The 24149-nt window shown below is 36.7% G+C and overlaps 1 protein-coding gene across 1 annotated transcript in view; it reads left to right on the top strand.

Moving 5' to 3' along the window:
- The window catches only part of IFT80 (intraflagellar transport 80), a 105435-nt gene extending 81489 nt beyond the window's left edge, over positions 1–23946 (top strand). Inside the window, exons 13-20 of the mRNA XM_060010018.1 lie at positions 2182–2246; positions 3905–4040; positions 4496–4643; positions 5993–6164; positions 7331–7420; positions 7511–7683; positions 16193–16316; positions 23507–23946. Of these exons, the coding sequence (XP_059866001.1) occupies positions 2182–2246; positions 3905–4040; positions 4496–4643; positions 5993–6164; positions 7331–7420; positions 7511–7683; positions 16193–16316; positions 23507–23617 (1019 nt within the window). The 3' untranslated portion in view covers positions 23618–23946. The remainder of the gene's footprint in view (positions 1–2181; positions 2247–3904; positions 4041–4495; positions 4644–5992; positions 6165–7330; positions 7421–7510; positions 7684–16192; positions 16317–23506) is intronic.
- Positions 23947–24149: the final 203 nt, after the last annotated feature.

Here is a 24149-nt window from a genome sequence, read left to right on the forward strand (position 1 = left end):
AGAGATGGGTAAAAGGAGGAGGAGCCAATGAGGTAAGAGTGAGAGTGAGATATCCCTAAAGCCTAGTGGAAAGATAGTAAATAATTGTTATTCTCTGTTAATAAATATTGCTGAACAAACATTGTTCATTACTGTGACATGTTACAAAAAAAAAGTCTGACCTGATTATTAATTTTGTGAGGTCATGCCATGGAAGACCTAATTCAGGAGCTAGAAAACTGTCCCACTTTTTAATTTTCAGTACTTTCAGATAGCATCACCTCTCATACTGGTAGGAAATATAATTCTCCTAAGTAGAGCTATTCTGTCTCTTTATGCCTTAGGCTTTCTCTGAGAGAGGACATTTGGTAATTGTTTTGTTTTTAAATGACTTCCTTTCTGGCTAAATGAGAGGAAAGAGAATGAAATGAAATACAGTAGTATCTAGATAGTGGACAGATTCAAGATGGCTGTGTAATCGTTAATAATAATAATTTGGAAGTCAGATTTTTGTCTTCAGTAAACTTAAATTTGAAAATCCCAGTGATCACTATGAACTTTCTATACTTTTCTTATTCAACACCACATATTTTATTTTTATTTACTTATTTATTTAAAAAAATATTTATTTATCTATTTATTTATTTATTTGGGTTGCACCAGGTCTTAGCTGTGACAGGCGGGCTCCTTAGTTGCAGCTCCAGGGCTCCTTAGTTGTGGGTCGCCGGCTCCTTAGTTGCGGCATGCGAACTCTTAGTTGTGGCATGTATGTGGGATCTAGTTTCCTGACCAGGGATCAAACCCGGGCCCCCTGCATTGGGAGCTCGGAGTCTTATCCACTGCGCCAGCAGGGAAGTCCCAACACCACATATTTTAGATAGAAACTATAATAAAGTATGTATGTTTCCAACTGAATATACCTTATTCTGAATTTTTCTACAGTTAATTCACATCTGAAACATATTTCATTATTATTTAATTGTTATTTAATCCTTTCATAATTCATAGAATTTTAGAACCAGAAAGAATTATGAACGCCTTTGGTGAAACAGAGAAAGGGACAGAGACAGTTTTTGTTCCTGGCTTCTTCAATACAATATCTACTGTAATTTTTACAACTTGGCCTACTCAGAACATCTAACATGGGGTTGGAAACAGAGAACTTTGAATTATCATTTTTTAGATAATGATTGATGTCATGAAAATAATCCAGGAAAGTATATAGCATGAAAATGTGACCTAAAACAAAACCTAGGAAAAAGGATCACCAAATGAGGAGGAACTAGCAAAAGAGAATTAGGGATGGTCCAAAATAGGAGAGAATCAAGAGAAAACAGTGTTTTTTGTAGCCCACATAAGAGTTTCAAGAAAGAGGATGATCAGGAGTATCCAGTGCTGCTGGGAGGTCAAGACTAGAAGTGGATTCTTGAAGACTGAAAATAGACTCTTTGATTCGGCAACATAGGGGTCATTGGTGATCCATGCAAGAGCCTTTGCATCGTGTACTGAGGCTGAACATCAAGTTGTAATAGGCTACATGATTGAACTCAATTTCCAGCTCCCCTCCCATTTCAGGGCACTGAAAGTCCAAACTCTATAATCACGTGCTTGGTCTTTCAGGTGACCAGCCCCTATCCTGAAGCTATCTAGGGAATCACCAAGAGTCTCTCGGTTAGCATAACAAAGACACTCCTATCACTCAGAAAATTCCAAGGGTTGACGAAGACCTGTGTCAGGAACCCAAGACAAAGACCACACAAATCAGTTATTACACGTTAGTGTACCGACCACAGGGAATTGAAGAGTACATAACACATTGCATGGTTGTATAGTATGCACTCAACATGTTTTTCCTTTGTAAAATGATTGTCTGGGTTATGTTGGTCTAAATCAGAGTTATGAAAATTACAAACTACATCCAGATTTGGACTTGCCACTGTTGATCGTGTGGTGCGGTGATGCCATACCATTAATAACAATTCTAATTAGGGAATGTATGTTTTAGGAAGACGTATTCAGTTCCACTAAGAAATATGACCTCATTACTAAGTAGGAATTTGAGGCTGCTGCTCTTCTGTGCTATAGGTATGCTGTGGTCCGAAGAGCTAAATAATTTCTCATTAGGATTATGATAAATCCATAGAAATTTACTAATAAAAATTCTAATGTAATACATCAACTAATACTTTACTTTTTTTCAAGTAATCTTCCTCTTTGAGGCATCAACTGGAAAACCACTGGGAGATGGGAAGCTTCTTTCTCATAAGGTAATGGATATTAGCTATTTTTTAATGTAAATAGCCATTTTTTTTTAATTAATGTTTTCATTTTAAGGAGGAAAACATGGAAATTAGTTTTATATTTAAAACCAGTGTGTGTTCTATATAGAGTATTTTGCCTAAAATATCATAAAGACTAAACACGAGTAAATTCTGTAATAGAAAGCTATATTTGCAAATTAACTGAATAAAAGAATCTGACATATGTTTTTTTGTTCAGGCTCTTCACTGCTTTTCAATAAAATGTTGTATCTTGATTAAACTTTTAGCACCTATAGAATCAGTAAATAAAAATGTGTTTATACTTCAAAACAGCTTGTAGTTTTCCCATTAACCTGTTCTTTTTTAAAAAAAAATAAATCTATTTATTTATGTATTTTTATTTGGGGCTGCATTGGATCTTCCTTGCTGAGCATGGGCTGTCTCTAGTTGCAGTGAGCGGGGGCTATTCTTCATTTTGGTGCACAGGCTTCTCATTGCGGTGGCTTCTCTTGTTGTGGAACACGGGCTCTAGGCGCGTGGGCTTCAGTAGTTGTGGCTCGTGGGCTCTAGAGCGTGGGCTCTAGAGCGCAGGCTCAGTAGGTGTGTCACATGGGTTTGGTTGCTCTGCGGCATGTGGGATCTTTCTGGACCAGGGTTCGAACCTGTGTCCCCTGCATTGGCAGGCGGATTCTTAACCACTGCGCCACCACCAAGGAAGTCCCCATTGACCTGTTCTTAGCCAACATTTTCTTTAGATTTTAAGACTGTAGTTAAACTGGAAAAAAAAAATCTATAGAAATACAAAAAGACCCTGAATTGTGAACTGTTTATTGGTTTCTGATTTTTAGCCTTAAAATAAACAAATGAGCACATTTTATTGAGTTATCCTTCTAATAAATGATGTATTAGGGTTTAAATATGCTTTTAACTTTATTGTTCAGTGCTACCAGTGAAGTGTTACCCTTTTATTTTCTTCTTTTTGTAATTATTAGTTTTAAAGTTAAATAACAAATATATTCAATGGTTCAGAAACAGAAAAGCATAAACAAGCATAAAGTGAAAAAGTATGCCTGCTATACCTGTCAATACAGTTCCTTTCTACCAAAATAAGTAACTATCACTATTAATCTCCTTATATCCTTCCAGAAATTTTTAATGCATACACAGACAAAACTGATATATGTTCTTTTCTCCTTCTTTTACAAAAATATAACATATATATCTGCACTTTGCTTTTCTCACACAACACTCTGTTTCTGGAGATATTTTCATATCAATACATAAAGTGCTTTCCCAATCCTTTTTCTTCCCACCATATAGTATAACATTTTATGGATGTATCAGAATTTGTTTAACTTGTGCCCAAGTGATGGACGCACATGGAAATGTGTTTCAGCTTACAGAATTTCAAAATATACATTATTTTATAGTGCTTTAACAGGCATCTTTCCCTTGTAAATTAAAAAAAAAGTATACTTTAGCTTTTGAATTGTTAGTATATTAGCAGTTAAATTATTTAACAGGGACATTTTATCATTATGAGTAGGTAAGTGATATTTAATTGATCTTTAAATAAACAAATGTTCTTATAATTAAACAATTAAAACAATCTAATGTCAAGCACTAAAACTAACCCAGAATTTTCTTTTTTTTTTTAATTTTAGAATGAAATTTTGGAAATTGCTCTAGATCAAAAGGGACTTACCAATGATAGAAAAATTGCTTTCATTGATAAAAATAGAGATCTCTGTATCACTTCAGTGAAACGATTTGGGAAGGAAGAACAAATTATCAAACTTGGTAAAATAATTGTAATACATTTAAATTTTTGATGACTTTCAGTTGTCTTAGATCTACTCTGTCGTATATTATACTAAATAGCTTACTTGCTTGAATGAATCTATGAATAATGCTTTGGTCTCATAACATTTCTTACGAAATGTTACTTCATAAGTATGTTCTTATGAAATGCTACTTAATTCCATTTTAACAGCAAGTCTTTAGCTGCTACAGCTAACTTGGCATTGAAAGAAAGACATGCAGATTAAAAATATAATGGTTCTGGGTAAAATACTCAAATTTATTTCCATAACTTTTTATGTGAATTTTTGTACGTTTTCACCATTATATGATCAGAAAATAGTCATACCTACAAGCAATTAGTTAGGGTCTTGTACATCTGCTGATTTTAAAGGTGTATTTTTAATACTTACATAATGGAACTAATAGTACATTAACATTCTTTTTAAAATAAGGAACAATGGTGCATACTCTGGCGTGGAGTGATACATGCAACATCCTCTGTGGACTTCAAGATACTCGATTTACAGTGTGGTATTACCCCAATACGGTTTATGTGGACAGAGACATTTTGCCTAAAACATTATATGAAAGGGATGCAAGGTAACATTTTACTGCATAGGATTGTTTATTGTTGTAAATAAAACTAACAGAGTGTTGTGTTTCTGCCTCTAATTTAAGTCCTGCAAGATGTTTTTCACTTTACTTAGTCAACCAAATAAAACTGTTCAGCTAGGGCTTCCCTGGTGGCGCAGTGGTTGAGAGTCCGACTGCCGATGCAGGGGACACGGGCTCGTGCCCCGGTGCAGGAAGATCTCACATGCCACGGAGTGGCTGGGTCCGTGAGCTATGGCCGCTGATCCTGTGCATCCGGAGCCTGTGCTCCGCAACGAGAGAGGCCACAACAGTGAGAGGCTCGCGTACGGCAAAAAAAAAAAGAAACAAAACAAACAAACAAAAAAATTGTTCAACTAAGACTAGTTTAATGAGATTTAAGTGATGGAATCAAGTTGAAAGGGTCAGATGATACTATTTTATTTATTTATTCCTTAAATGAATATAATTTTTCCTTATATGGATATAATTTTCAGGTTTACTGTTGTTTAATGGTAACTCAGGTCGTTTTTTCAGTGTGGTTTAGTTATTTTAATATAGGCACTCTTAAGATTTTTCTGTGATATATAACTTTGTGACAACCTTTACTCTTTCCCAGATTATCATTGACCTTGAGACTTTCAGGAGTGTATGTCTTTCTAGAATTGAATTCTTAAATTAATATTAAATATAGAAAAATGTATACTGAAAAGCTTTTAAAATTTTTTATAGTCTTCAGAAAATCAAATGCATTTATATTCCTAAATTCTCTAAGAAATAGCAAGGAGGTCTCTCACTCTTGACGAACTAGGTATACAAAGGCTTCTCAACTCCAAATCTTAGCTTAATTTTCAAATCTATTTTGAGTTCATTTTTAATATTCAAGCTCACAACATTAGCAAAACCAGAGAGGTATTCTATAAAAAATTTTTTAACTAATGAAGAGAAGTTAGTCTCTTTAAAGTTCACCTCTTGTTATTATGAGAAAATAATCCTGGAATCAGCTTAATTTTTAATGTTTATACTTTTAAAAGCTGAAGCTAAGTGCTTTAATCATTTGTGTGATTTACCTTAAGACTTAGAAAAAATCACTTCAAATGCTTTTAGGCATAGTTCTCAAAAATGTAATAATTTTTTGCCATGTTAAAATGTTTGTATATTTTGCTAGTTTGTATATTTTGCTAGTTAGATTCAAATATTTGTTTAATATACATACATTCTCCCTGGAGTTTACTTTTTTGGGAGTGCATTTTGGAGGTTGGAGATTTCATATGTATGTCAGGGGTCAACTCCCCAAATTTAATATATATGAAAAATTTTGCTTAGAATATAAATTGCACTTTTCCTTTTTTCAACAGTGAATTTAGTAAAAATCCCCATATCGTGAGTTTTGTTGGAAATCAGGTAACTATAAGAAGAGCTGATGGCTCACTGATTCACATCAGCATATCACCATATCCTGCTATTCTCCACGAATACGTAAGCAGTTCAAAATGGGAAGATGCTGTAAGACTTTGTCGTTTTGTTAAGGTACTTTACATTTCAGATCCATAGTTGTGTATATATTGTATATTAGTTTATATAATATCTTTGTGCAAAATGAGAAATAGTAAGAGCTAAGGGCGGGAAAAATTGCAAATGGGATCACATCTTTTTTTTAATAAGTGAAGACATGGGTGATACAGAGAGATAGGTGTTGTGTGATTTATTCTCTGAAGAAGCTATACTTTAAGTGAGTAGTTTCTTCTTACTGGTACATATAAAAACCTCTTATGGAACTTTTTTTTAAAAGTCAGATTCCCAAGTTCTACCCCCCACAGAGATTCTAATTTATTAGATCCAGTGAGTCTGGGCATATTTTTAAGTTCCTCAGATTATTTGTACAGCTAAGGTTAAGAACCACTCACTACTTTAGATCAACATTTCCCAACCTGGTTGAATCAAGTATTTTACAAGCATATTTGACCGCAGAACTGTTTTGTTTTACATTGGTTAATTCCCTTAGACTACACTTTTGTGAAGACTTTTAGATGCTTTTCCTTACAATGGGTTGTTGGTGGCAATCTGCTATAATAGCGTTGTCTGAGAAACTCACTGTTTCTCTGGTTCCCTGTAGTTGCATTCTTTGACATCTCATCAAAAAGACTGGAGGGCTTATAACCTTGAATTATGGTAAAAGTATATTGTAAGTTCAAAATAAACCTTTGGGGACTTCCCTGGTGGCGCAGTGGTTGAGAGTCCGCCTGCCGATGCAGGGGACACGGGTTCGTGCCCCGGTCCGGGAAGATCCCACATGCCGCGGAGAGGCTGTGCCCGTGAGCCATGGCCGCTGAGCCTGTGTGTCCGGAGCCTGTGCTCTGCAGCGGGAGAGGCCACAACAGTGGGAGGCCTACGTACCGCAAAAAAAAAAAAAAAAAAAAAAATAAATAAATAAATAAACCTTTGATAATTAGAAATGAACATTTTCAAAAAACTTTATTCAAAACTTTCTCTATGTGTTATTAATATATTTTAACAAAGTAGCCACAATGAAATTTCCACATCATTAACCTATTAAATTATTGGTTTTTCAGTGCCATGCTCAGTGATTTTTTTATTTTTCATTAAAATATAACTTTATTCTATTTTAATTCACTGTTTATTTTAAGGCAGTTCAGCCCTGTAGTTGAAATAATTGTTCTCATTTTTCACTTTAGGAGCAAACCATGTGGGCTTGCCTAGCTGCTATGGCAGTCGCTAATCGAGATATGACTACTGCAGAAATAGCCTACGCAGCAATTGGTGAAGTAAATAATGTTTACTTACGTGTATGTGTTTGTGTGTTTTTCTGACTGTAATTTGTTACTATTCACTTCAAATATTTTCCTTTTTTTTAGATTGATAAGGTTCAATACATCAATTCTATAAAAAATCTTCCATCTAAAGAATCAAAAATGGCCCACATATTAATGTTTAGTGGGAACATACAGGAAGCTGAAATGGTACTTCTTCAGGCTGGCCTTGTTTATCAGGCAATTCAGATCAATATTAATCTCTACAACTGGGAAAGGTAATAAAAATGTTTTTCATCAATTCCAAAACCTGATTGATCTTAGTGTATTCTTCTACCGACCACCTAGTAAATTACATCTTCCACTGTACTTGTTTCCTAGTAGCATATAAGAATTTATTCACATTTATATTTGTGAGTAGTTTGCCATTAAAGATTTTTGCCTTCTCTGAATCATGATTGATTAGAAATTGTCTGTGAAGAAGAAAAGAGAGTCTAGGATGTCTCCAGAATTTCTGATTTCAGTAACTGGATAGATGGTGGTAAGAATATTAGCAGATTTGGAAGAGATGTTAGATTTGAAATATTTGTGAAGAGATAAGTGATAATAGTTGATTATTGGACCTGGAGCTCAAGAAAGATTTGAACTAGAGATGTCAATTTAGGAGTCATCAGCAAATGAATGGAAGCTAGAAGAATGGATGCAGTTGCCTGGGGAATGTGAGGAGTGAGAAGACATAAACTATTTTTATGGGATGGGTGAAAAAAAAGAGAAATCCGCGGAAAGATTGGGGTAAAGCAGTCAGACAGGCAGAGAGAGGAGCCAAGGAAGATTTGTGAAGCTAAGGAAGAGATACCAAAGGATTTGTAACGAGGAGTGGTCAGTAACCTTCCCTGCTGCCTTAGGCTTTGGGACAGGTTGCTTTCTGAGGCTGAGTGGCAGGCTGCTCTTCTCTATGACATATTAGGTTTCTCTACTCATTCTCTCAGGTATGTCTCTCTCAGTGAACAAGGTTGTAGTGCTTATATGCACCTGAAGTTACTGTGTTACAAAGCTGGCATGTTGACTTTTCCAGGTTTGAAATGTCTTTCATCATCTTCGTCTCTCTCTGTGCTCAAAAATAACCCATAAATCTTTCAATTACTGGCCCCTTACTTATAATCCCCTCAGATTAGAATTTTTATAGTCCTATCTCTATCTTCCCCTTGAATAGAAGTAACAAAATGGCTAAAAAAGTAACAAAAGGTAGTTAATTTTGTTATGGACATACTATAGTCTCTTTATTTAATTTATACATTAATTATCTACACTCTTCATACAATTCAGCCACCCTGTTTCTATCCTTTATTTTCACAAATTTGTTGTCATTGTTTGGCTATACAAAGGATCATGAAAGATGTTTTAGGTTCTACAAATATGAATAGACCATTGTTCTTATCCTCAATTTATTCATAATTCACAAATATTAAAGTAAACTATTTTGGAAAGAGACAGTATGAATAATTTTTTAAAAGCCTGTATTAAAGAACTAACAGAAAATTGTATATACCATTACTAAGCCATGAGTTCCATGAGAAATAGGGAAGAATGGTGTTCACAGCATATTTTCAACTGATACTTTTGAGAAAATGTTTATGTTGATAATGTTAGGCATTACTATTTATATAGCACTCTGAACACCATATAGTATAACAGATATTTTAAAAGTCATCCTTATATTAAAAAGCTTGCAACCTACTTAGGAATTCCATTTTATTGTCATTAATAATAGTGAGGCTTCTATTTATTGAGTGCTTATCATGTGCCAAGAATTGTGTGAAACACTTTCCTTATATCATCTTATTTGGTCATCACAACATTATACAAATGAGGAAGTTGAGGGTTACTCATAAGCAGCTGGCTGATCTAGGATTTGAACCTAAGTCTTCCAGTATCAAAGAGGACCTGAATTTTCTGCTATTACCGCAATAAAATATATACTGCTGATACTACTACTTACATTGTTTTATAGGATTGATGTTTACCTCTTTTGTTATTTATCTGTGTAAATTTTATGTCACCTTTCACCTTTCAGATTATACACTTCTAGAAGGACAGAAACATTTTATCATTTTATATTATCTACATACATAGTAGGTACTTAATATTCATGCTCTTAATCTTTATGCAGTACTCTTAATCATTTTGCCTTGCACTTCCTCTACAAACATTGGGTGTAGATACATACAGTATATAAATATCAGAGCAGGTCTGTGAAGCATTTGCCTCTGATGGCTTCTATTGATGGCCTATAATACAGCCCTTTGAACATTTCTCATACCTCCTTGACCTAAGTGAAAATTACCTCTTTCCAGAGGACACTCCTTCCCTACCAGTCCTCTCAGATGGAGTCAGTTTATTCTCTCTGACTCCACATTCCTTAGGTCTGGGTGTGAGTGCAGTTGGTGTCCTTTTTGCCTCCCCCATCTTTACTTCTCTTGTAAAATCTCTGATCCTTTGAGACTTAGGTCATGTGACTATACTTATTTTCTGCTGCTAACTTCACATCTTCCCTACTATCCCTACATCCTGCTATCTGTGCCGCCTCTTCCTCTCCTCCAGTTTTCAGCAAATGACTCTGCCTTAAGATATTAGATCTCAGGGAGAGGGAAAACAAGAGGGACAAAGAGATATAATGGGGAGAGAGAACGAATGCTGGGTGCTCCTCCGTTCCTCCTATCTACCTGGCATCTCCTTATCTTATGCTTTGTGTTTTTCATCTAAACTATAAACCAATGGGTTGGTCAAATGCTGGTAGACCTTTATGCCTGCCTGGTAAGTCAATAAACGTCAAGGAGCGTTGTTCAAGGCTCCTGATTACTATTTACACACTTAAGACTCCCAAATATGCATCTCTCTTCTAGCCCTCTGTCCTGCCCATGTTTGCTTCCAGAACCCAGTTATCCACCTGCCTATTCAGCATTTCCATTGGCTGTCTCATATGTTTGAGTTCAAATTTATATTTATTCCCTCATAAACTTGTTTCTCTTCCAGAGTAATCTATCTTATCTTTTCAGTCTACCCAAAGCTGGAAATTTAGGAGTTACTTTTGACATTTTCCTTACCCTCTTTCCCCCATACTCCAATTACCAACCATTTTCCCTCTCAAATACCTCTGGCACTCATCCACTTTACTACCAGCACCCTTATCTAAGCTGATCCAAGTTTTTCTTTTTTCTTTTCTTTTTTCTTTTTTTGGCCACACCGTGCGAGCTTCTTAGTTCCCCGACCAGGGCTTGAATCCACACCCCATGCAGTGAAAGTGTGGAGTTTTAACCACTGGACCGCCAGGGAATTCCCTGATCCAAGTTTTTCTTAATAAAACATCATCATTGGTCTCTCTGCACCTACCTTGTCCTTTTCCTATCCATTCTTCATAGTGATCTTTTCACAGTGGAAATCATCATGTCACTCGTGACCCCTGACTCACTTAAATGAAACCCATAGTTTCCCATCACTTTTAGCATAAATATCAAAGACTGGATAAGAATGACTTCAGATAATCAGCAGAAGTAATTATAACTGCTAAGAAACTCTTAAAAATCTTATGTATTGTCTTCATTTCCAAATTCTGCAGATATTTCTGAAACCGGTTGGAATATTTCTTCCTAATGCATATTCATTCATTCAGCAGATATTTATTGAATGTCTGCCATACCAGACATATTTATATATAACATGGAGATCTGCTTAAAACAACAACAGCAGTCTTTTGGTGAAATGTCTGGTCATTTTTTTTTAAAAGTATTTATTTATGTTTTAATTTGTTTGTTTGCTCCGGCTCCTTAGTTGCAGTACGTGGGCTCCTTAGTTGCAGCATGCTAACTCTTAGTTGTGACATGCATGTGGGATCTAGTTCCCAGACCAGGGATCGAACCTGGACCCCGTGCATTGGGAGCGCAGAGTCTTAACCACCGAGCCACCAGGGAAGTCCCACATCTGGTCATTTTTAATGACTTGTTCAAAAGGGCTGCTGAATGGTACAAAGACAAATGTAGTGGTTAAGAATGGGGGCTTTGAAATAAGACCTGGGTTTGATTTCTGGTTCTGCACTTACTAGTCCTGTGATCTTGGACAGATTAGTGAGGCTCTGTAAGCCTCTGTTTCCTTGTGTTTAAAATGGTGATAATAACAAACACTACATGTTTGTTGTCGGGATTAAGTAAAATAGCATGTGAAAATCTCTTAGCATACTGCCTGATACATAGTAAGCCTTCAATAAATGGTAGCTACTATTCATTCTTTAATTATTTATTGAATGTCTCTAGTGTGCCAGGTTTTAGGCATGGGGGGATATAGCAATGAACAAAACTGACAAAGTTCTGTGATGACAATTTTGATTCTAAATGATATAGCTAACATAAAAAAATAGAAGTAAGAGGGATAAATACTTGGATCCAATATAGGACTCAGCTTATACCAACATAATCCAAAGAATGGCTTGCTTAGAGAGTAGAATAATCCCCATCTGCGAAGATATTCAAACATAGGACGATGATAAAATTATGTGACTGATTAATTAATAATAGACTTCTTGCATGCCTATCTATGTAGATGGTGTTCTTTTAAAAATGATCTTATTTTTTCTCCACATGTATTACCCTCTTCTGGGAGTGAGTAAATAATTGTTCTCATAAACTAAGACTTCCAGAACTGGTTTATGTTATCAAATAGTGTTTCGAGTTTTTAAAAAATTTTTGAGTGTTGTGTATATTCCAGGAAAGTCTGGCAGGCCTTTAATTTGTCTGTGTCTTTCATCAGGAGGGTAAGCCCACATTTGGTATCTGTGTAGAACCGAAGCTGTACTGGATGGTAAATTTTTGTGTTGGGGTGAGTGGGGAGGGCGGGGTGGTGACTAAGCTGTCTAACAATTTGGATTTGTTGAGTTTTAGTTACCTTTGTGTATCCAGTTCATGAGGTCCAGCAGGAGTGGGATATACAGGTGTGAAGTTGAGGGGAGGTCCTAGACTTTGGGGGAAAGACACTGAGGGAATTATCAGCCTTTGGAGTAGCTGCGGCCATGAGTGTGGCTCAAGAATTTAAAGAAGGAAAAAGAAAAGAGGGCAGGGCTTCCCTGGTGGCGCAGTGGTTGAGAGTCCGCCGGCCGATGCAGGGGACACGGGTTCGTGCCCCAGTTCGGGAAGATCCCACATGCCGCGGGAGCGGCTGGGCCTGTGAGCCGTGGCCGCTGAGCCTGCGCGTCCGGAGCCTGTGCTCCGCAACGGGAGAGGCCACAACAGTGAGAGGCCCGCGTACCGCAAAAAAAAAAAAAAAAAGAAAGAAAAAACAAAAAAAAGAAATGAGGGCAGCAGGCAGATTTCCCCTGAAATTCAACACTTAATGATCTGGTTGAAGAGGAGGATTCAGCGAAAGAGATCAGGAGGGACCAAAAAAGATGGAATTTAAAAACTATTTATTATGGAAAATTTCAAATGTATACAAAAGTAAAGAGAATAGTATAATAAATCTCCATGTACCCATCACTCAGCTTCAACAGTTATCAGTTTGTGAATAATCTCTACTCCTCCTCTATCCCTCCCCACAATTTTTAAAAGCAAATCCCAGTCATATCATTTTATCTATGAATATCTCAGTATGTATCTTAAAGATTTTTTTAATCCAGCCACAGTATCATGATCACACTTTTAAAGTTAACAATACTTCTATTCAGTGTGCTTATTTCTCTGATTATCTCATAAATGTTTTGTTTTATGGTTTGTTTGATTCAGGATTCATAAAATATTCATACATTTTGATTGGTTGATACATTCTTAGGTTTCTTTTCATCTATAGGTTCTCCTATTTCTTTTTTGTGTTTTCTTGCTATTTTCCCAACTTGGCCTGTAGAATTCTGGAAGGATAGAATTTAAGTATTGGATGATAAATATATTAGATTGCTTTTAGGATCCCTGAATTTCTATATTTGTTTAAATTCTTTAGAAGGGAACAGATTTTACTTTGTTAATATGGGTTATTCTATTTGAGAAGCATAGTCTTGCTGCTTTGTGCTTCCGTCATTTATATTTGAACTTGAAAATTGCCTGCAACCTAATAAGATGCAGCCCTTGAGGAGTAGTAGATATGCAAGTTATCTCTTTGACATTCACTTTGGACATTTGGTGGTAGTCTGTTTTCAAACACTGAAGTTAAGAGAGGTAGAAACTAGAAGCTCCAGGTATGCATATTGATCCTTTATGTAAGTATTAATAAAAATAGTTTTTCTACTTATACCAGTTATATAAAGTGATTCTGCTTCATTCAAGTTATGCAAAAAAATTATATTTTGAAGTTATAACATCTTTTAATGTAACTTCCTTCTGTTCAAAATCAGAGAGGATACATGGAGTTTTTCCAGCCCCATAATCTAATGTTACATTTGTTTGGTTGCTGAATAACCATTTTAAAGCTAGAGACATACTGTTCCCATAACTCTTAGATAATTTGGAGTAAATTCCCTCCTAAATGTGGTAGAGAAACATTTTTTACCCAGTGTGTGCTTTTAGAGAACATTTAAAATAGCACATATCATTTGAATGTTTAACTTTAGCTATTGCTTTTCAATCAGATAATTAATATGTATTTTATAATAATAATAATGACTGTAATAGCAGATAAGTCTTAGCATCTAAATGCAGGATTAGGAACTTCCCTGATGGTCCAGTGGTTAAGACTTTGCCTTCCAATGCAGGGGGTGTGGGTTCTATCCCTGTTCGGGGAGCTAAGATCCCACATGCCTCGCAGCCAAAAAACCCAAAACATAAAACAGAAGCGATATTGTAACAAATTCAATAAAGACTTTAAAAATGGTCCACATGAAAAAATCTTTAAAAAAAAATAAATGCAGGATTAGACATCATAGTCTATCCTTTCTACATAATTAAACGTGTTGATGTTCCATAACAAAGTCTCTCTTTGGAATTTTTGAAAAGCCCCAACCCAGAATAGATGCTTATGTATTCCCCACTTAGAACACCTCCAGTTTTGCACAGTCGAGAACTCCTTTCCCCATCATGTACAATCATAAAGAAAGAATGGGAACTGGAACTTCTGAGGTGCCGGCGAGGTTGTTCACCAGAGTCTCCACTCACGCATACAACACGGGAATCAGAGCCTTAGGGATGAAGAGGGGGCTGATGTGAGAGAGGGCTAGAAGAATTAAGGCATCTTTACTTCTGTTTCTCATCTTTTGAGCCTCTATAGATCGTTTCTTGCCTTCTCTTGTTTTCTACTTTTGTTCCTCTGTATCCTAATACCTCTGCATTTTTTCCGTGTGTCTTTTTCTCTGAAAGACATAAAGTCACAGAGGAATGAGGGAACTTTGTGAGGAGTTTGTGATGGGTAGCAAATATCCTTGGATTTAGCAATATTGTTTATGCCAATATATTTTTGTAAGAAATCATTGTACTGAACTTTGACATTATCATTTGTATTATACATGACTTACATTCATAATTTATCATGTTGTCTTTAATATCTCAATTGTCTATCATTTGTCAATTAATACATACATAATATCTAAAATACTTTTTAAAGTGACAATTTAGTTTACATCAAACCAAAGCATGCTAAGAATCAAACAAATTTTCCTACTAAACAGTCACACATTGCAAAAATTCTAGTCAGTAGCCAGTTTTGTCTAAAACAACAAGTTTGTAATAGTTGGCTCTGATAAACCATCACTGGCCTATTCAGAAATCATGTGTTATATTAGAAAGCAAGAGAACTTGAGAAATATTGTACTTTGACTATTATGATGACTGTTTCCCATACCTTAAAACAGGATAACAATGAACAGTGTAGGAGAGCTATATTCTACTAGACTGTTCCTGGCTCAGCTAATATGAGTTATGCATAGGATCACGGGCTGAGTTGCTGTCCAAAACCTACATGCAAAAATAGGCCTGGAACTGAAGAAGAATCTTTTCATCTCCCTCCAAATTATCAATATATAGATTTTATGCCTTTGGTGTTATAACAGTGAGTTTAGCAATTCATTTAGTTCTTGTCTGCTATTTAAATAAAATATTACCTTAAAATAACTTGGTTACATGGATAGATATTAATTAACTTATAAAATTTAAATGGCTATTAACTTTTTCTAAGAATCAAATGGCAAAAGGCATTTTGTCAGACTTTTATTATCCTCAAATTTTATTTTCATAATATTTTTAATTTACTGTACTAATAATAAGGATAAGTAAGGGTATCAGTATTTAGTTGAATATTGAACAGAATAAATTCATTACTGACTTAAAAAATGGTCAAGATAGTCGAACCACTTACATTAGGGAGTTCATTCACTTGAATTTTATTATGATTTCAATGAATTTTTCAATGAACATTTATGATACATACACTCTGTAGTACTCACCAAAGAGAGATGAAACCCAGATCTCCCTTCAATAAATGTACAGGTTAGTGGAAGGAACAGATTCATAATAGTTACAATACACTGTAAGCAGAGCTGAAATAATAGTATGTATAAAATGTTCTGTAGCACAGATAAGATATAATGGTCATTTATTTCTACAAGGAGAGCTGGTCAGGGAGAAGAGATCATGTTTGGTCTGGACCCTGAAGTATAAATAGGAATTTGCAAGATGGATAAGGTAGGGAATGACGTACCTTTCGTATTGAGGGAGGAGTGGAGGGATCAACACAGACTCTCCCACCCTTTCACCCCGAAACTCCACTGCCCGTAGAGGCTAACACAGCAGTGCGGATAATCTGTTTTCTTTCTCATCGTAGGGCACTTGAATTAGCTGTTAAATACAAAACACATGTTGATACAGTGCTGGCCTACCGACAAAAGTTTTTGGAGACATTTGGTAAACAGGAAACTAATAAACGATACCTGCAGTATGCAGAAGGTGTAAGTATTATGCAGTATTTGATAATAATGTATATGCTTTATAAGTATGTATTATTCATCCTAATGCGACAAAATTTGAATAATTCTTACCATAATCTCTAAAACAAACTACTTTTTGCCTTTCAATGTTAGTCTTATTTTGACTATGTAATTATATTACTGAATATTTTTCTGGACTCTTATAGCCATGTTTTGATTAACTCAAGTCTGGTTTTATAATATTCGATTTGTGTTAAGGTTGTGTGCTAACTGATATTTTTAGATAAACAGTATAAATGGCAAGGATGAAGGCTTCTAGCTCCTGAATTTTGTCTTCTACCAGCTGCCCTTTCTGCTCCAGGGGAAATGCATAAGCACAGAGGGCACTGGCCAGAAAGTGGATACTTTGCCACTGTGCAGATTCTATCTAGGGAGCTCAGTTGCACTTCAAAAGGTGCCTGGCCTGGGTAGAGTTCACCGCCTAGAACAAAAGAATGCTAACCCTTTGCCTCTCAAGTTCCTACCAGAATATAAGGTTTTCTAAACCCAATTAGAAAAAAGCCATTCCAGTACATATCAGCACACAGGAGAGCCAGAACAAGGGCGTTTGTCCCAGCGCCTAGAGCAGAAAAGATTGTGGCCACCTGCCCAGATCCTTCTATACTCAAATGGCAGAAATAGAGCTCACCTGTAGCCATGCAGATTCAAGAGACTTGTAATCCCCAAACAGGGCCAACCTTGCTCCTAGCTCTGTGAACTAGTTGGTTCCTTTAGCCTTTTAGTCATTCATTTATTCAAAAAACGTTTATGAGTACTAACTCCAGGCCAGGCACTATGCTATGTGTTGAAACAGATATGGCTTCTGTCTTCATGGAGCTTATAGACTGTGGGAGTGCTCCTCATTGGGGATAGAATAAAATGGAATGTTCTGATTTATCGTAGGGGGCAGAATATATAAGAGGAAGCTTGGGAAGAGGAAAGAAGATGTAGAGAGAAGGCACCTACTAAAGGCAACATTATCCATTTGCCGTATTTAGAATATTGAGTGTCATGAATCACATTTTTGGACTTCAGACCAGTTTTCAGGGTAATGAAGCCTTTGGGGCCATTCTTAGTTCCGCAGTGCAACTTTATCATCTGGATCCAGGATAGACACAAGTTGTGGGTTTCTTGGTGGAAAGGGATGTATTTTGTAGAAGCTCCACAAAATGTTTTTTGTTTGATTCAGAACTGTTTACTGCTGAAATGAATCCTTCGGGAGTTTGGGCTATGAGGGCTTCCCTGGGAGCTCTGAGGGCTATACTCTCAATTCACAGAATATGACAGCAGCCACCAGCACTGAGTGCTAAGCAGCCCAGAGATTCAGTAGTCACCTCAACTTTTTTGTCTCAGTTTTGAAAATATGACAGTATGTTAAAAATGAGCACCCACCTTAAATTTACTTTATTGTATAATTTTTAAGCAGATTAATACTACTCTGCTTCCTCTTCATCATCATTACTAACAATATTATTTTCACTGTGTTCACATTAGGTGCTTTTGAGGACATAAAAAATATAGTTTTTACCCTCAAGGAAATTATATTTCAGATATTAAAAACTTAACATTCATATCTTCTTTTTCATTATATACGTATTCACCTATAACTAACATATGATACTTCAGTCACAAGAGTAGTAGAAATGTTCAAAGTGGGAAAATCAGAACAACACGGCTTTTTTTGGTATTTTGGTTTCTTTTCATCCTGAAACTATATAGGTTACTTTGAGTCTCTATGGCACTATGTTCTAGTTTCCCACTTTTCTTCTTCACAGATGTAATTTGGAAGTTAACTAGAAATCATAAAGCAGTATTTTAAGATGAAAATTATCTTTGACTTAAAAATTATCTTAGCCAAAATTGTGATTATATAAACTCTTTATTTCAGAACTAAGAATTGAATAGAAAAAGATCATTCTTGAAAAGAAGTTTATTCTCCCTATCTGGTGAACTCAAATGGGCTCACAACGCATAGCGTAAAAGTTTATAAGAAGTGAAGTTTGACATACATTCATATTTATGAGCCCTGAAATGTTACTTGGGCCTTTCTAGTTTAAAATATGGAAATCTGAGATCCATACACGGTGTACTATCTTCTGAGAACCCCATTAGAGTCATTATACTTGCTCTACAAGGGTGTTCAGTAAGTATTTGTAAAATAATTTATGAGTCTGGCAAATAAAGTCCACTTGAGGAATACATTCAATCTACTGAATACATACTCTGTGCAGGAAGAGAAGTAGAAGAGACAGGAAATGTTTAAAGCATTATGCTAGGAGAAAGAAAAAAAGAGGGAAAATCAGGAGAGAAAATAACAAGAGATTGTTAAGTGATAGCTCATTTGCTGGATAATTAGTTACCTTTTATTCATTCAGTATTTACTGAGCACTTCCTGCAGACAATGTACTCTCCTTGGTGGTTGGGATATAGTAGTAAACCTGGCAAACACTGACCCTCGTGAAACTTATATTCAAATGGAGGTGATAGTTAATTATACAGTTAATTGTTCATTTCAGTTGTGATAATTGCCTCAAAGGTAGTGTACATAGTGCTGTAAGACTTTATGAATGACAGACCTGACCTGGAGTGGGGGGGGATCAGCAGATTTTTCTAAGCAAAGCAATTGCTATTTAAGCTGAGCTATAAAGAATGGATAGTAGAAGCTGACTGAGGTGTGGGGGGAGGGTGTAGCGATAGCCGTGTTCTAGGCAGAGGGAAGGCTCTGAAGTGGGAAAGAGTGACGAGCAAAAGGGAGATTGACCTGAGGGTTTCATAGGGCAAATTCGGTATATTGGATTTACCCAAAGATTAATGTAAAGATACTGAATGGAAGTGACGTGATCACTTTTCCCTTTTACAATCCCAGTTCCTAAGTGGAAATGGAAACTTGGAATTTTCCACCAAAGTATCCTTTTTTTCCCCTTTGGAAATTGTATACTTTGTATTTGTTAGTTTTCATTTTTAAAATTTATTTATTTATTCCATGGAATTATCTGGAGTAGGATTTTGTCAGTCAGTTAAAGGATATGATAATAAGAGCAAATGCATGGGATCTTGAAAGAATGGTGAAGGAGTACAGAGCGACTGCCCTGGGTCCTGGGTGCTGGGTACTGGGTGGCTGGAATATTGATGGGACCAGACATTAAAGAGTCTTAACACTGTGATAATAGACCTTGTAATGGAGGCAGTGCAAAGACTTGGAGGTTTGTATCAAGGAAATGACCTGAAAGATAACTTCTGATGTGGAAGATGGATTAGAGGTAAGGGTGGTGACTAGGAGACCAGTTAGGAGGTTACTGTAATAATCTCGGCAGGAGATGGAGACTGTAGGATTAATGTAAGAAAAAGTAGCAGTAAAATTAATAGAACATTGTGGTTGGGGGTGGTAGGAGAGGTGGTGAGGTAAGGCAAGACATTTGAGAACAACTTCAACATTCCTAGTGTTGGTGACTGGTAGAGGAACATGAGCATATATGAGTTTTGGACCTTTTGAGTTTGAATACATGAAAATAGGCCATTGTTTTGAGTTTGAAATCCCTGTGGGGTGGCCCCTATCTAGGCAGAGATGTCTAGTGGGCAGTTGGAAATACCAATGTGAACATCAAAGGGTGTTGATAAAGGAAGAATCAGAGCTAGATAAATAAATTTATGGTCATGACCATTTAGGAATAGTTGAAGCTATGAGAGTTGAGGAGATCTCCTAGGGAAAGTATGAAAAAGCTGTGGTTGGAACCCCAGTGAATACTAACAGTGAAGAGGTTACTGAGGGGAAGGATATAGGAGAAAAAGAAAAAGAAAAACAAAAGACTGAGGACATTTAGAAAAGAGAGCAGAAACCAGAAGAGAACAATATTGTACTGAGAGAGATATTTCAAAGAGCGGTGGTCAGCCAGGTCCAGGGAATGCTCCTACATCAGGACCTTTTTCTTCCCTCTGTCTGCTAGTATGCTGTTCCCCAGATACACCCAGAGAGTCACTCACTCATCATCAGGTCTTCACGTCAGCTTCTCAGGGAGGCCTTCTCTGATCACTCTGTTTGAAATACAACACCCATCCCCCCCAACTCCACCCCGGCGCTGTCTCCCTCCCCTGTTTCCAAAACTTTTACCACTATTACTTGTCTTTGTTCATCTTTCTATGAAGACAGTGATTTTTATCTTTTTGTTCACTGCTAAATCCTTGCTCCTAGAGCAATCCTGGGCATAGAGTGAGCATTAAATATTTGTTGAATGAGCAATTGAGTCGTATAGAGAAGGTGTATAGGATGAGGGATTAAAACACTTAATGGTGGCGTTAGTGAAAAGCTTCTGAGGTGTAGTGGGAACACAGTCATACTACAGTGGTCTGGGGAGAGGATGAGAGTCAGGAATGAAAAGAAGAATGAAGGTGGTAGCTTGTAGGGAGACAGAATACAGAGGGAAGGATGATGAGGGGCAGCCAGTGAAGAGAAGGAAATTGAAATATGTAGGTAATAATTGAAGGCCTATGTCCTAGAGGAGTCAAAGAAGACGAGATCAGGGACTTATGTGAAGAGGTTGCCCTGAGACAGGAGGGAACGAGATAAGGATGGATACCCTACTTTTATGAAAGGAAGGAAATTAAGTGAATTCATGCCTGATGGCCACTATATTCTCTGTAAAGTAGGAAGCTGATTTTCGGCTGAGAGTAAGAGAGATGGGGTAGAGGATGGAGAGCCATTTGCTATGATTTTAAAATTATTATTATGTGAATAAGAAGAATTGACCAACTCAGGACTAGAATAAGAAGCGCCAAGTAGTATTAACACTCCCTAGACTAGAAAAGGATGTGTTTTAGTGTAGAAGTCACTTGACAGCTGTCATGAGTACATCCTTATCTAAAACTCACTATTAAAAATACTCTATTCCAGAGACTAAATTATCAGGAGAACATTGTTCTAAAACTGGACAAATGCCAGAGTGAAAGTGAAACATTTATTTTCAGTAGGATAGCTGTCAACTGACACCCTCATTTGTACTATAACAAGTAACTAATATAGATGTCATCAATCTGCTTGATGCACTTCTGGTGCAGCTGAGCAACAGTTGTTTAGTGTATCATCAATATATGGTTTTATTGTGATTGATTTGAAGAACATATGTAAGTCAATTTAAGCCTGGAAGAAGGCCAAGGCATTCATCAAGTTTTGTCTTTCTCTTTGCAAATGTTTTCTTAGACGAGTTGTTTTGCCATTTAAAAACATCAGGCTCTGACCTGATTGAAAAATGAGTCTTTCAAATAACCTAACATTTGCTCTGCCTTTTGATAAGCTGTCACTTGCATCTGAGCACAGACTTTCATCTTTTATGAGTAAAGGGATTCTTTTAATTCATCAATTTTATGTATTATAGACAAGTATATGGAATGATTATCTAAAATATATCCATAGGGCTTCCCTGGTGGCGCAGTGGTTGAGAGTCCGCCTGCCGATGCAGGGGACGTGGGTTCGTGCCCCGGTTCGGGAGGATCCCACATGCCGCAGGGCGGCTGGGCCCGTGAGCCATGGCCTCTGAGCCTGCGCGTCCGGAGCCTGTGCTCCGCAACGGGAGAGGCCACAGCAGTGAGAGGCCCGCGTACCGCAAAAAAAAAATAAAATAAAATAAAAAATAAATAAATAAATAAAATATATCCATAAATTACTTCACAGGAATTTAGAGAAAGGATATTGGAATCAAAAAGAACCAAATACTTAATTCTACCTACTTCCAACACAAAATAAAAGAGGCGTGAAGTCCTGTTAAGGTTAAATTAGTCTCAGTTACTTAAGGTAAATCTGTTCAGGCAGCAAGTAGTAACGCAGTCTGCTTTAATACTGCTTATTCCACTCAGCTCCCCTACATGGAGGTGAAAACCTATTCACTATGGGCTCAGTCTCAGGAGTTTGGGTTTATTTCAAAGTAAATCAGAGTTAGTTTTAGGTAGGACCCAGTTTTCCCCATGTCTTGCCTGAGAGGACACACATTCCTTAATTAGTGATATCCAAACTTTTAAAAATAGTAGAAGGCTTTTTCCTAAAGAAATTGTTTATTGAATTCAGAGCAGAGTCCATTCCTAACACTATGTCTGTTGATTTAGTGGAGGGGCAGGGCTGGATTTTGGCGGGGTCTGGTGGCTGGCTGAAAACAGATAAAAATATTATCACTTTTCAGTTATTCTTTTTATGTGTCTTTCAGCCTTGCTTTCCCACTACTTCCTCTAATATCTTGTCATCATTTTCTTCATAAATTTATTTATTTTATTTATTTATTTTTGGCTACATTGGGTCTTCATTGCTGTGCGCGGGCTTTCTCTAGTTGCAGCGAGCGGGGGCTACTCTTTGTTGCAGTGTGCGGGCTTCTCACTGCGGTGGCTTCTCTTGCTGCAGAGCACGGGCTCTAGACGCAGGGGCTTCAGTAGTTGTGGCGTGCAAACTCAGTAGTTGTGGCTCGCAGGCTCTAGAGCACAGGCTTGGTAGTTGTGGCACACGGGCTTAGTTGCTCCGCGGTATGTGGGATCTTCCTGGACCAGGGTTTGAACCCGTGTCCCCTGTATTGGCAGGCGGATTCTTAACCACTGCGCCACCAGGGAAGCCCTCGTCATTTTCTTACCACCAAGTCTTCATATTATTTTAAGAGTTGTGAAGGAGCCCCTTTTGCAGAGTATGCTCTGGGAAAGCAGATGCTCCCCTATCTTTCTCCATAGGTAGGCTCCTAATGGAAACGTCAGTATAAAAGCAGTGAAGAGTTGACCCATTTGAAACATGGCCTACTGTTTCAAAAATGGAGCCCAGTTCATTCTCCCCCTTGCTTGGAGGAGAGCAGTCCATCTTCACTCGCTCCTACCTCCTCGAAGCTGAGGCACCGGAGCAGAATCCCAAGGCTCCATGGGACAGTTTAGATGTGCCTTTTATAAATAGCTACAACCAGATTTTGGTCTTTGCTATCACAGTGAGAGTCTTTGCTTTTTATTGTGATAATTGTTCTATTAGGTCTTATTCTTAACGCTATTTCATTTTGGGGGGAGCATTATCTCTTCTTAACTTTTCTTTCCTGCCCTCTTTTTTCTCAAATGTTTTGGAAGTCATGCGTTCTGTTTTTGTTTACTCTTAGTTACTTTGCATTAAACAAAAATGTCTTATACTATATATGCATGTTTCTTCTTTTCTTCTACTGCAGCTTGAAATAGATTGGGAAAAAATCAAAGCCAAAATTGAGATGGAAATTACTAAAGAACGAGAGCGATCCTCAAGCAGCCAGCCCAGCAAGAACATTGGTCTTATGCACTAAATGCCATGCTTACCTTTAAGAAGTTTTACCTTTTGAAACTGATTCTGATTAACCAAGGATAAGCTTGTTCTCCTTGCTTAAAAAAAGGCAGAATCTCTAAGTATAAGCACTCGCTGTGTATTTAATACCAAAAGAATATTCAGAAAGACTAAGCACAAAATAATTGATGTAATTTCATCTTTTATATTTTTAGTCCAATAATTAGCAAAACATCCTATATATTTATGATACATCTATGTAGTATTGCTTACATTCCAGTTTTCTGTCCATTATTTTATCCCTGAATCTTCAGTATGAACAATATTAATGCTGATAATAAAACATTGGACTCTTTCAAATGTATGTCATCATTAATTTCTATTTGATCTCAATTGTAAAGTGCTCCAAAAGTTTATTTATACAACAACAAAAAATGAAGCTTGACTTATGAAAGTATAAAATAATACAAATACTTGTATACCAATGTTCATAGCAGCAGTACTCACAATAGCAAAATGGTGGGCAAAAAAGGACGGCCATCAACAGATGAATG

Source organism: Delphinus delphis, chromosome 4, assembly GCF_949987515.2.
Source record: "Delphinus delphis chromosome 4, mDelDel1.2, whole genome shotgun sequence".
In the NCBI taxonomy this organism is placed as follows: Eukaryota; Metazoa; Chordata; class Mammalia; order Artiodactyla; family Delphinidae; genus Delphinus; species Delphinus delphis.